An 11881-nucleotide genomic window follows, 5' to 3' on the forward strand; every position below is an offset into this window, starting at 1 on the left:
TGGACTTTTCCAAATCACGATAATCAAAGGTTAAAAAACTGTTACGTCCAGCAGTGCCTTAACGGAGGGCAAGGGCCACCCCCTGGGGGACTGTAACGCTGGCAGAAAGCAGCACGTGGCCCGTGGCAGGTGCTTGTTCAGAGTGAAGAGCTGTCAGCTTGGGCTGCCCGCCTCTCGGTGGCAGGGAGTGGCCCGGGCAGGCGGCGGCCCAGGTGTGCTGCCCACAATGACGCACTCCGTGTGTCGCACTTTTGGCCAAAATTAGTAAACTTTATTTAAACTTCAAAAAATAAAATAACAGACAAAAGGCAGCTTTAGCTTTGTTCTTCCCAAGGATCAGCTAGAACGACCCACAGCAGGAACTACCCCTAAGAAGTTAACATCCCCTCTCCCCCCAATCAAGCCACAGGCAAGGAGGGAGCCTCGATGTGGGGACAGGCCTGGGGTGGGTGGGGCAGGAAGGAGACCACCAGAGCCAGGAGTGGGTTCTGAGTCAGCACAGTTGGAGAACAAGACAAGAAGCCCCAGAGGAAACGGGACCAGAACATCAACGAAGAACTTTGTCACAGGCGCTATGTACAAGGGAAGCAGGCCAGGGGCCTGCGCCCCACGAGGGCACCGCTCGGGCTGCCCTGCGCCCCGCGCACCCTCAGTTCTCCTCATCGCTGTCGTCCGGGCTGATGGCCGGACTGGTGAGGCTGTAGGTGGGGCTGGTGGGCGAGTAGCCCGGGGAAGTGGGTGAGTAGGTAGAGCCTTTGGGGGAGGTAGGTGAGTAGGTGGGGCTGGTGGGTGAGTACTTGGGGGAGGTGGGCGAGTAGGTAGGGCTGGTGGGCGAGTACTTGGGGGAGGTCGGGGTATAGACCGGAGAGGTCGGCGAGTAAGTAGGAGATGTTGGGGAGTACTTTGGGGTGGTGGGCGAGTAGGTAGGGCTAGTGGGTGAGTACTTGGGGGAGGTGGGCGAATACTTCGGGCTGGTAGGTGAGTACTTGGGAGAGGTCGGGGTATACTCTGGGGAGCTGGGGCTGTACGAGGGGCTGGTGGGGGTGTACTTTGGCGAGGTTGGGCTGTAGCTGGGGGAGCTGGGGCTGTAGCTGGGGGAGCTCGGGGTATAGGTCGGAGACTGTGGTGTGTATCGTGGGCTTGACGGGGAATAGCTTGGCGAGGTTGGGGAGTAGCTGGGTGAAGTTGGAGAGTAACTTGGAGAGGTTGGGCTGTAGTTAGGGCTCGTGGGCGTGTAATTGGGACTAGTCGGGGAGTAGCTTGGTGACGTCGGACTGTAGCTAGGAGACGTCGGGGTGTAATTGGGACTGGTTGGAGAATAGTTAGGGCTGGTTGGTGAGTAGCTTGGGGATGTTGGCGAGTAGCTTGGGGACGTGGGAGAGTAGCTTGGGGACGTGGGAGAGTAGCTTGGGGACGTTGGCGAGTAGCTAGGAGAGGTGGGGGAATAGCTGGGAGAGGTGGGGGAGTAGCTGGGAGAGGTTGGGGAGTAGCTGGGAGAGGTCGGAGAGTAGCTCGGAGAAGTGGGAGAGTAGCTTGGGGAAGTTGGAGAATAGCTGGGAGAGGTTGGGGAGTAGCTGGGAGAAGTCGGGGAGTAGCTGGGTGAAGTCGGGGAGTAGCTGGGCGAGGTCGGGGAGTAGCTAGGTGACGTGGGGCTGTAGTTGGGACTGGTTGGAGAGTAGGATGGAGAGGTGGGGGAGTAGGAAGGTGAGGTAGGGGAGTAAGAGGGACTCTGAGGTGTATAGCCTCCAGGGGAGCGAGGCTCATAGGCGGGTGATGTCGGGGAGTAGCTGGGAGACATAGCACCACCTGTGGGGGAAAAAGCCAAGAGTTCAGGGATGGAAAGTTACCCCGAAGGAAGGATTGGGGAGGAAGAACTTGGCCCCAACCGACAGGGACAGCTCACCTGGCGAGGGGATGTACGGGCTGGAGGGGCCGGGCGAGCCTGGGGAGCCCGGCGTGGGAGACCAGGCAGGCGAGTAGCCAGGGCTGAAGCCGCTGGCGTCGGAGGCGGCGCTGGGGGAGAAGCCGGCTGCCCCCGGGGTCATTCCACTCCCTGCCAAGCACAACAGGAGTTCAAACCAGAGTTGGAGCTCAGCAGTGTGCCCAGAGCTCCCTGGTAAGGCACCACCTCACCCCCACAGCCTACCCGCCTGACGACCCGGACAGGGGCCCTTCTTTGCGGCTGGGTCACTCACCGACACTGGGGGACCAGGCTCCATAGGCCGGAGTTGCACCCTGGTTCCAGGGCGTCATGGCTGGAGAAATCCCTCCCATGGGGCTGGGCGCTGAGCCGAAGAACATGCCAGTGGCTGTGGAGAAGCAGGGGAACTCCTGAGTACCACGCCCAGAGACCAGCCTTCCCACTCCCACCCCTGCCCCCCGGCCAGGTCTGGGCAGCGGGGGTCCAGCTACTCACGTCCGGCGGCCCCCAAGCCGGGGATGTTGGTGGGGATCTCCATGCCGTACTTGCACTTCTCGGCATCGAGCAGGAGGTCGAAGCATCCGGTGCCAGCTGGGGCGAGCTGGCCCAGCATGATGTTCTCCGACACCCCCTTCATGGGGTCGCTTTCTCCATGTGCGGCGGCCTCCATCAGCACATCCACCTGCACGACCAGCCGACGGGGGGCCCGTGAGACAGCTCCACACCCCGTGCTCCGAGGGGCTGCTGCCCAGGTCACTCTGTTGCACCCCGTCTTCCTACAGTGCTCCCCGCCCCCTCTCCATCTACCCCCTGCTCCATCGTTACCGTTTCCTCAAAGGAGCATTTCATGAGAGGCCCGGTATCCTGGCGGTTGACCCCATGTCGGGTGATGGCCATCAGGTGGCCTCGACAGGTCATGGTGTCACACAGCAGAGCCAAGTGGCGGTAATTGACGTAGGAACCGTCAAAGGAGATGACGTGGTACAGCTCCCGCTCCAGAGCCTTCCGCACGGCTTCAATGCCCAGCACCTGGCCGGCAGTGGGGGTCAGAGTGATGGGACAAGACCAAGGAGCTCTGCTCTCCTCTAGCTCCTCCTGCCACCCGGACCCGCAGAGGGACAATCACGGGTCGCAGCTGTCCACACTCAACCCTGGGCTCAGATTTGGACAAACGTGAGCAAGTGAACGCCCAGAGAGCAGGCGGAGGCTGCTTCCTGTTGGACACGCAGGATCCCAGGAAGAGAGCGGGGCAGTGGCACGTTGGGGGCTCACCGTGAAGATCTCCACGATGTCGTTGGACGTGGTGCGCACGGGGTCCACGTCCTTCTCGCTCAGCACCCGCATCAGGCTCACGCCGTCCGTCTCCAGGATCCACTCCTGCAGGGCCTTGAACTCCCCGTCCTCTGTGATGATGATCTTCTTCTTATTGTCTGTCTGCGGCAGGTGCATGTACACCTGCAGGGGAGAGTGTGAGCGGCGGGGTGAAGGGGCGGCAGAGAGGGGGCGGTGGGGGGGGGCGCTGGCGGGGAGGGGTGCGCTGACCTTGCTGATCTGCTCGATGCCCTGCAGGGTCATGTCAGTCAGCATGTTGGACTCGATGCAGCGCAGGAACACGTCGTCATCCATCTTGTCTACCACTTCCTCCTCCTGCAGCGAGAGCGAGGCCCAGGGCCTGGAACCCTCCACCCTCCTCCTCTCTCCCCACCCTCACCCCAGACCACAGCCGCCCTGGGGAGGCCTGAGAGCCACGTCAGGCCCGACTCTGCCCTCCGTGGTCCCCCTGATGTTACTTTTTAGCCGGTTTTCGCGATCCTGAGAGAGACCCAGGGAAGGCTCCCACAACCCGCCTTCCCGACAGGCTTTCAGAAGCTCGCACACTCCAACGGTCCCAAGGGCGCCTGCGGCCCCTCCCAGCTCGCGGTGACCACCGCCTGGGCAGCAAAGGGCTCCCGCGGGCAGCCAGCCTCTCCTGTCGGATCTCTGGATCTACTCTCCCACAGTTCAGCGTGTGTTCGTGCCCAGGACTGAAGACACCGCTCCGGCGCACTCTCAGGGCCCGCGGCACCTGCTATCACCTGCCTTCCGCAAGATGCGCTAGCCCTGCTCTCCGCCCTCACGTGGGAGCCTCGCAGGGGGACAGGCCCCTGCTTCAACGCCACCTGTCAGGGCCACACAGCTGCTACCTCAACTTTCAAATGATTTTGCTGCTATAAGTTTTGGAAATCCCAGCCAGCCTCCACGCCGCTTTCATGGCTCTGGTCGCCAGAGAGGCCGCCCGGCACCGTCCATGCCCCCCCCCCCCCCCCCCCGGTCTCCTCACCTCTTGCATCTTGTTCTCGTCGCTATTCATGATCCGGATGCGCAACACCAGCTTCTCCGCGTTGTCGTCATTAAAGATGCAGTTCAAGTCGTCGCCGAAACCTGGTGCAGAGGAGGGACCGTGAGAAGGACGGTGGCCGGGGGACTCTCCCCGATGGCGCTCTCCCACCTTCCCCTGCCCCTCCCAGAACCCTCTAGAAGAAAGGGTAACACGGAGCAGGCCCATGGAAGGCGGAGAGTGGGGGGCTCACTGGGGACCAGCAGGCGGTGCCGGGACAGATGCGGAGCCCGAGTAGTCTTACCCGCATTGATCTTCTCGGCAATCTGCTCCATGGTCAGCTTCCGGTCGGTCATGTGCTTCCGGTCCAGCTCCACCCGCAAAAGCCAGGGGGAGATGCGAGCCACGTCAAAGTCAGGCATCTCGTAGTAGACATTCACCCATTCCTGATCCTCTGCCACCACCGTGCTCTGGGGGTTGGGGTCGTAGTAGATGGCTGTGTTGGCGGTCACCTTCCTCAGTGTCGTATGCTCCAGACGGCACAGAATGTCCTGGGAACAAGAGGGATTGGGGACATAAGACATGTAGGGGGCTCTGAAGGCTTCTGCAAGCCCTCCCTGCAGAGAGAAGGCGTTCAAGAGCGAGAGCACTCCCCCTCCTGCTCCCGCCAGAAGCCGAGCTACCCAGTCCCTACCTTGGCCCTCTCAGCGTCTCGAGCAGACTGGCCCAGCAGGAAGACAGTGAGCGAAGGCGTCTTCGGCTTCTTGGAGATGTTGATGAGCTCCTTGAGACGGGGCACACCCAGGGTCACGTTCTTGGCAGACACACCGGCGTAGTGAAAGGTGTTCAAGGTCATCTGGGTGGCAGGTTCTCCAAGGGACTGTGCGGCCAGGGCACCCACCATCTCCCCAGGATGGGCCTATGGAAGAAGAAAAGCCGGCATCACAGAAAGTGAGCACCTTCCTTCCGGCGAGGGACGACAAGCTGCAGTCAGCACAGTGACATGGGTGCTGGGACAGGACAGGAACCTGACACAGCGAGTCGGATTCGCATGCCCCTTCCTCCTCACCTTCCGCGCCACACACCTGGGGGGCGGCCCTGGGCCACCTGAGACCCTAACTTCTAGAGTGTGCTCAAGTCACGGGCTGCACACCAGGTCACATCAGTGCTCCAAGTGGGGGGCTCCCCAAAGTTTCTGTTCACTGAGGTCACGACCACACGCCATCAGCTCTAACTGCCATCAGCCACCTTCCCACGAGAGTCCTAGTGCACATGGCCTCCGCGCACACGGCAACCGGAGGCTCATCGCTGTCTTCCGGCTCCGCACCTCGCTGCTCCGACCACAGGACGCTCCTCTGTACGGTGCTGGCAGTCCTGCTTACCCGTCCACGGACAGATGTTCTGGCTGTTTCCACAGCGTGGCTGTTATGAGCGAACCACAATCGTCTGTGTGCTGCGTTTTTGTGCACATGCTGTCCAGTCTTGGGTACGTTCCTAGGAGTGGATCTGCTGGTTCAAACGGTACCCGTGTCCACTCTTCAGAGGATCAGTGGCCCGTGACCCCCAGCGGCCCCGCAGTGGCCGCACTGCCCGCAGCAGCGGCCCCGCAGTGGCCGCACCGCCCGCAGCAGCGGCCCAGGAAAACTCTCACGGCTCCATGGCTTCACCCAGAGCCTCCTTCCGTCCTAATTTGAGGGGCACGATGTGGCGGCTCACTGGGCTGCAGCTGCGTTTCCTGGGAGGCTCATGACGCTGACCAATTCTTCGCATGCATTTACTTCCCACCTTCTTTGTGGGAAGGTGTCTATCCAAGGCTTAAGCTCTCTTTGTTGCTGCTGACTCACAGCAGTCCTTTGTGTATTCTTCATGCAGGATGATGGCAAAGCTTACCCTGCTGTTCTGGATCATCTTCTCACTCTCTTGCTGGTGTTCTCTGAAGCACAGGATTTTCATGTGGCCAAAGCCCAATCTGTCTTGTTTGGTGCTCTTTAGCCAGATGCTTTCAGTGTCCAACCAAAGACTCCGCTGTCTAATCGAAGATCATGAAAATTTACTCCACGTTTTCTTCTAGAACGTTTTATAGCTTGAGCTCTTACACGTAGATCTTCAACGTATTTTGAAGCAATTTTTCTACACAGCGCGAGGTAAGGATCCAACTTCAGCATTTTGCCCGTGTATGCCTAGCTGTCCCAGCACTACTACTTTTTAAAGTTTATTTATTTGAGAAAGAAATGGAGCATGCATGGGGGAGGGCAAGGCAAGAGAATCCCAAGCAGAGCCCCCCCATCCCCCGAGCTGAGTGTAGAGCCCAACATGGGGCTTGATCTCATAGCCCCTGAGACCATGACCTGAGCTGAAACCAAGAATTGGATTAATGGACTGAAGAACCCAGTGAGGTCCCCAATATCATTTGTTGAAAAGACTTATTTTCTCCTGTGCAAAGACTTGGCACCCTCGGCAAAAATGTAACAACTATAGGGGCCCCTGGGTGGCTCAGTCGTTGAGCGTTTGCTTTCAGCTCAGGTCATGATGCCAGGGTTCTGGGATCAAGCCTCACATTGGGCTCCCTGCTCAGTGGGAAGTCTGCTTCTCCCTCTCCCACTCCCCCTGCTTGTGTTCCCTCTCTTGCTGTCTTTATCTGTCAAATAAATAAATAAAATCTTGGGGCGCCTGGGTGGCTCAGTGGTTTGGGCTGCTGCCTTCAGCTCAGGTCATGATCTCAGGGTCCTGGGATCGAGCCCCACATCGGGCTCTCTGCTCCACAGGAAGCCTGCTTCCCTCTCTCTCTTTCTCTCTCTGCCTGCCTCTCTGCCTACTTGTGATCTCTGTCAAATAAATAAATAAAATCTTTAAAATAAATAAATAAATAAATAAAATCTTAAAAAAAAAAAAAAACAACTGTAAACGTGACAGTTTAACTTGCAAGCCGTCAACTTGAGTTCCGTGCATCTGTCTCTACATCCTCATGTGAGCACCAAGCGTTTCTGAGATGTGCAGCTCTATGGGGATATATGAAATCGGGAAAGTGGGAGTCCTCCAATCTTGTTGTTTTCCCAAACTGTCTGGCTACTCTGAATCCTCTGCAATTCCCTATAAATTTTAGGATCAGCTTATACATCTCTGCAAAAAAGGCAGCTGGGCTCTGACAGAGACAGTGCTGGGTCTGTAGATCACTTTGGGGATTATGGCCATTTAGCAGCACAAATCTTGTAATCCTCAAACACCCGATGTCCTTCTGCTCACTTAAGCCTTCCTTCTTTCAATCACGTTCTATAGTGTTTCCTGATGCGTTTTAATTATTTCATTTATAAAACCGGATTACCGTGCATGTATTCAGAGCCAAGCCTGTAAGACATTTCTATCTTCCCACTGCCCTGTAAAAACCTCCCTTAGAGACAGCGATGGTCTCTCCCAATATGTCTGAATCTCTTTCCTGCTCACTCCCCCAGTCCCTTACCTCCACCTACACCGGAATTCTGCACACACCGGGCACTTTCAGAAAAGAAAGAACGACCCTCCCATTTCCCATCCCAGCCACATGGCTTCTTTCCGGTAGGACTGTCCATCCTGGAGTCGTCACCCATCTATCCAAGGGCCAGTGTCTGTGTCTGCGTCATGGAAACAGCCCGCCAGGGAAGGGGCACAAAGCCCCCCAAGTGGGACTTGGCAAAGCACAGACCCTCAGTGACCAAGAGCCACCCCCAGGTGCTGGTGGGCAAAGGCAGGCTGCGCTCAGAGCCCAGCTGAGTGCACAGGTCAGAGGAGAGGAAAGCGAGGCTGGGCTGAGACCACCACTTACAATGGCTTGGTTGAACTTGGACTCAATCTCCCCGAGCAGCCAGTCGAAGGCCTCCCCACTGAGCCGGAACTCCTCGGCCATGCGGCGGGAGCAGAGCGTGGAGCGCAGGTGGATGTTGAAGAGGAGCGTGGCGTTCTCCTGTGCTTGCCGGCTCAGGGGGTCGTCCCCGTTCACGATCACCAGCTTCTTGCTCAACTCCTTGACTCCTGGGGGCCAACGGAGGTCAAAAGAGGGTAGACCGCAGCCCGGCTCACTCTGGTCCTGCAGCCTGGCCCAGGGGTCCCCAGGCCGCTACTCACCCTCTACGACCTTGATGGGGTGCAGGTCGGATGGCAGACGGGGGTTTATGTGGAAGATTTTCTGAGCGTTCCAGATCATGCGCAGCAGGTTACAGGGCAGCACCACCTGAAGAGGGGCGGCAGGGGGTGTCACGAGCAGGGCACAGCCACACAAGGCCAGCAGCGCCCCGGCCCAGCCTACCCGTCTTGGGCACCTTGCTGTCGCCGGTGGGGAAGATGACCCTGAGCACCTCCCGGTCCTCCCGCATGCGCTCGAACTCCCGCTCCAGCTCGTTCTGGATGTGGGCGTTGCTCAGCACGTCCTTCACCAGGTCCTCCTGCAGGGTGCGCCGCAGCGCCCTCTCATTCGTGTAGTCAAAGCGGAATCTGCGGGCAGCAGGAGGGGTCAGGAGCAGGCGAGCCCAGGCCCAATCCCTGCAAGGAGCACTGAGAGGCTCTGAGCTGCACGTCCTGCAGAACGGGGATCCACGGCAAAGTGTCCGGGGCAGAGAAATCCAAGGTCTAGGCCCCAGGCCACCTGAGCTTGCTAGGACACCATTGGGCACTAGGATGCCACTGGGCACAGGTCAGCCCCCACCATGTACTTGCCATCACCAGGAGGGACAAAGGGTCCTAAGAGGGCAGGTGGCCGCAAGGCACATGCTGGGCCAGCAGCATCTCTGCGTGAAGGGAGGGGTGTCCTAGGAGGCCAGCTGAGAGGCCCACGGCCAGGACCCGCCCACCACAGCCTCCTCACTTCTTCTCGAAAGCCTTGTGCGACGGCTTCAGGGTGGCCAGGTTCTGGAACTCGACGCTCTCGCCAGCCAGGCCGTCCTCACCGTAGCGCAGCTGCACCACCTGGTTGATGGAGTTGCGCACGGTGGCGTCATACTTCACCATCACCGACTCCATGGACTTGATGAGCCGCCGCTGGATGTACCCTGCGCGGGGGGAGGGATATGGGCGCGTGTGCAGAGGGTGCCAACGCCTCCACCCACTGACCCTCACGAGAGACAGCATCCCCCCGGCACCCCCAGCCCCTCCATGAATGCTGCGCCCACCACCTGCTGGAGGCAGGGGCTAGAGGGGGCCCCCAGGAACCAGCCCCCAGGGGATAAGTCGTGAGAGACCTTGGGCCCTGTCCCTGCACCAGGGAGTGCTGCGGGGGGGCTGTGCGTGTCCCACGGGCTGCCTTCCTGGCTCCTGACTTCCATCTGCTACTCTTTCCTTGAGAGACAAAATCCCCAGCCCAGGAACTCCCCCACACCCACTCCAGGGGTCCCCTGGCAGTAGCCGGGCCAGAAGGCCTCACCAGTCTCAGCAGTCTTGACGGCCGTGTCGATGAGCCCCTCGCGACCCCCCATGGCATGGAAGAAGAACTCGGTGGGCGTAAGGCCTGCCAGGTAAGAGTTCTCCACGAAGCCGCGGCTCTCGGGCCCGTAGTCGTCCTTGATGAAGTGAGGCAAGGTCCTGTGCTTGAACCCAAACGGGATCCGTTTCCCTTCCACGTTCTGCTGTCCGACGACGGCAATGACCTGGGGAAAGACGGGGGATGCCCCTGACTCCCTCTGCTTGAAGAGCCCACGTTCCTAGCACGCCGACCCATCACACCTCCCCCGCGGCCCGCATTGGGAAGGCCAAGGCTCCCCACCTGGGAGATATTGATCTTGGAACCTTTGGCCCCAGACACGACCATAGACTTGAAGTTGTTGTACTCAGACAGGGACTTCTGGGCAGAGGAGCCGGTCTTGTCTCGGGCGTCATTGAGAATGCGGTTCACCTGGTTCTCAAAGGTCTGCCGCAGGGTGTTCCCCGGGGTAGGCTCCAGCTCGTTGTTATGAGCTTTCTCAATGACCTGGGTGCGAGGGAGGTGGCAGGGCTCGGCATCCGCTCTGCTCCCCCTCCCCGCATACCTACCCGGCTGTCGCCGACGTCCCCTTCACGTGTCGGAGTGACTGTCACTGGGTCTCGGCCGGCCTTCCTACTTACCTCTATCACATCTTGCTTGGCCTTCTTAATAGTGTTTTGGATGTCCTGGTAGGTCTTGGAGTCGGCAATGGAGTCCCCAATGCCAATGGTGTGACCTAGGAATATGGAGCGGCATCACCAATACCCTCCTTACACTCGCCCCCAAAACCTGGAATGGAATCACAGCCAAGACCCTTGGCGGCGGGACCCCAAATCCAAGCAGGAAAGCGAAGGACAGAAGAACGGGAAGAAGAGGGACTCGGACTCCAGGAGCGGGCTCACTGGAGCTCTTCGCTCACCCTCGATCAGCAGCCAGTTGTTGATGACGGTCTGAATGTTGGAGTAGAAAAGGCGAGTGACGTCATGGCCCATCTCCAGGTAAGAGATGTGCACCAGAGAGCCGGCCGACGTGCCCAGAGACTTCTTACACAGGATGCCCATGATCAGCTCCCCGTTCTCCACCACCACCTGCGCACAAAGCACCCCACTTGAGACCCCCCGCGGTGGTGCCCCTGTCCAAATCCTGCCCCCACCCAGGCGGAGGCCGGATCCTACCTTGGTGTCCCCGGGAGAGATGTGCTTGTAAGGACCGCTGTCCTCGTCGTCTGGATGGGTACTGTGGGTGCGGATACAGTTGATGTGGCCGGGGATGATGAGGGAGAAGATCTGTTTGCCCGTCCACAAGGGCCGTGGCTTCAGTATGGCTGGCTGCGGCACCTTCCCGTCCCACGTGGACAGAAACATCAGCAGGTTCATCACCTCCCCCTGCACCAGGACAAGCAACGGTAGCTTTCAGCCCCGGGGCCGCGCTGGGGAAGGTAGTGAACCCACGGGTGAGAGCGGACTGGGGAGGCAGATGCCAGGGAGAGGGTTTCCCAAACTTTTCATGACATATTAATTATGACCATGAGACTCTGCGTCCCTCTTCTCTTGAACAATAAACATAAACTACTTCTAATAATTATGAAACAACCGGGATGCCTGGGGGGCTCAGTGGGTGAAGCCTCTGCCTTTGGCTCAGGTCACGATCTCAGGGTCCTGAGATTGAGCCCAACACCAGGCTCCCTGCTGAGCAGGGAGCCTGCTTCCCTCTCTGACTCTGTCTGCTTCTCTGTCTACTTGTGATCTCTGTTAAATAAATAAATAAAATCTTAAAGAGAGAGAGAAAAAATCAAACAAAAAAGAAAGAAATAGGGCGCCTGGGTGGCTCAGTGGATTAAGCCGCTGCCTTTGGCTCAGGTCATGATCTCAGGGTCCTGGGATCGAGCCCTGCATCGGGCTCTCTGCTCAGCAGGGAGCCTGCTTCCTCCTCTCTCTCTGCCCGCCTCTCTGCCTACTTGTGATCTCTATCTATCAAATAAATAAATAAAATCTTAAAAAAATAAAAATAAAAAACAAAACTATAATTAGATCATGTGTTTCCCTTCCCCTTTGCTTTCTAACAGTACCTGAAATTACACATCTTAAAAAATTAAATGGGGGGCGCCTGGGTGGCTCAGTGGGTTAAAGCCACTGCCTTCAGCTCAGGTCATGATCTCAGGGTCCTGGGATCGAGTCCCGCATCGGGCTCTCTGCTCAGCAGGGAGCCTGCTATTAAA

At 58.5% G+C, this 11881-nt stretch overlaps 1 protein-coding gene across 1 annotated transcript in view; it reads right to left on the reverse strand.

Annotated features, from left to right (window-relative positions):
* Positions 1-249: 249 nt before the first annotated feature.
* POLR2A (RNA polymerase II subunit A) overlaps positions 250-11881 on the reverse strand; it is a 23257-nt gene continuing 11625 nt past the window's right edge. The window contains exons 11-29 of the mRNA XM_059380377.1: positions 10839-11048; positions 10583-10751; positions 10305-10399; positions 9967-10170; positions 9628-9850; positions 9073-9256; positions 8531-8702; positions 8337-8442; positions 8038-8243; positions 4933-5157; positions 4543-4789; positions 4242-4342; positions 3464-3568; positions 3194-3376; positions 2747-2950; positions 2417-2603; positions 2196-2309; positions 1904-2053; positions 250-1806 (exon numbers count right to left, since the gene is read on the reverse strand). Of these exons, the coding sequence (XP_059236360.1) occupies positions 650-1806; positions 1904-2053; positions 2196-2309; positions 2417-2603; positions 2747-2950; positions 3194-3376; positions 3464-3568; positions 4242-4342; positions 4543-4789; positions 4933-5157; positions 8038-8243; positions 8337-8442; positions 8531-8702; positions 9073-9256; positions 9628-9850; positions 9967-10170; positions 10305-10399; positions 10583-10751; positions 10839-11048 (4242 nt within the window). The 3' untranslated portion in view covers positions 250-649. The remainder of the gene's footprint in view (positions 1807-1903; positions 2054-2195; positions 2310-2416; positions 2604-2746; positions 2951-3193; positions 3377-3463; positions 3569-4241; positions 4343-4542; positions 4790-4932; positions 5158-8037; positions 8244-8336; positions 8443-8530; positions 8703-9072; positions 9257-9627; positions 9851-9966; positions 10171-10304; positions 10400-10582; positions 10752-10838; positions 11049-11881) is intronic.

This window comes from Mustela nigripes, chromosome 16, assembly GCF_022355385.1.
Source record: "Mustela nigripes isolate SB6536 chromosome 16, MUSNIG.SB6536, whole genome shotgun sequence".
NCBI lineage: Eukaryota > Metazoa > Chordata > Mammalia > Carnivora > Mustelidae > Mustela > Mustela nigripes.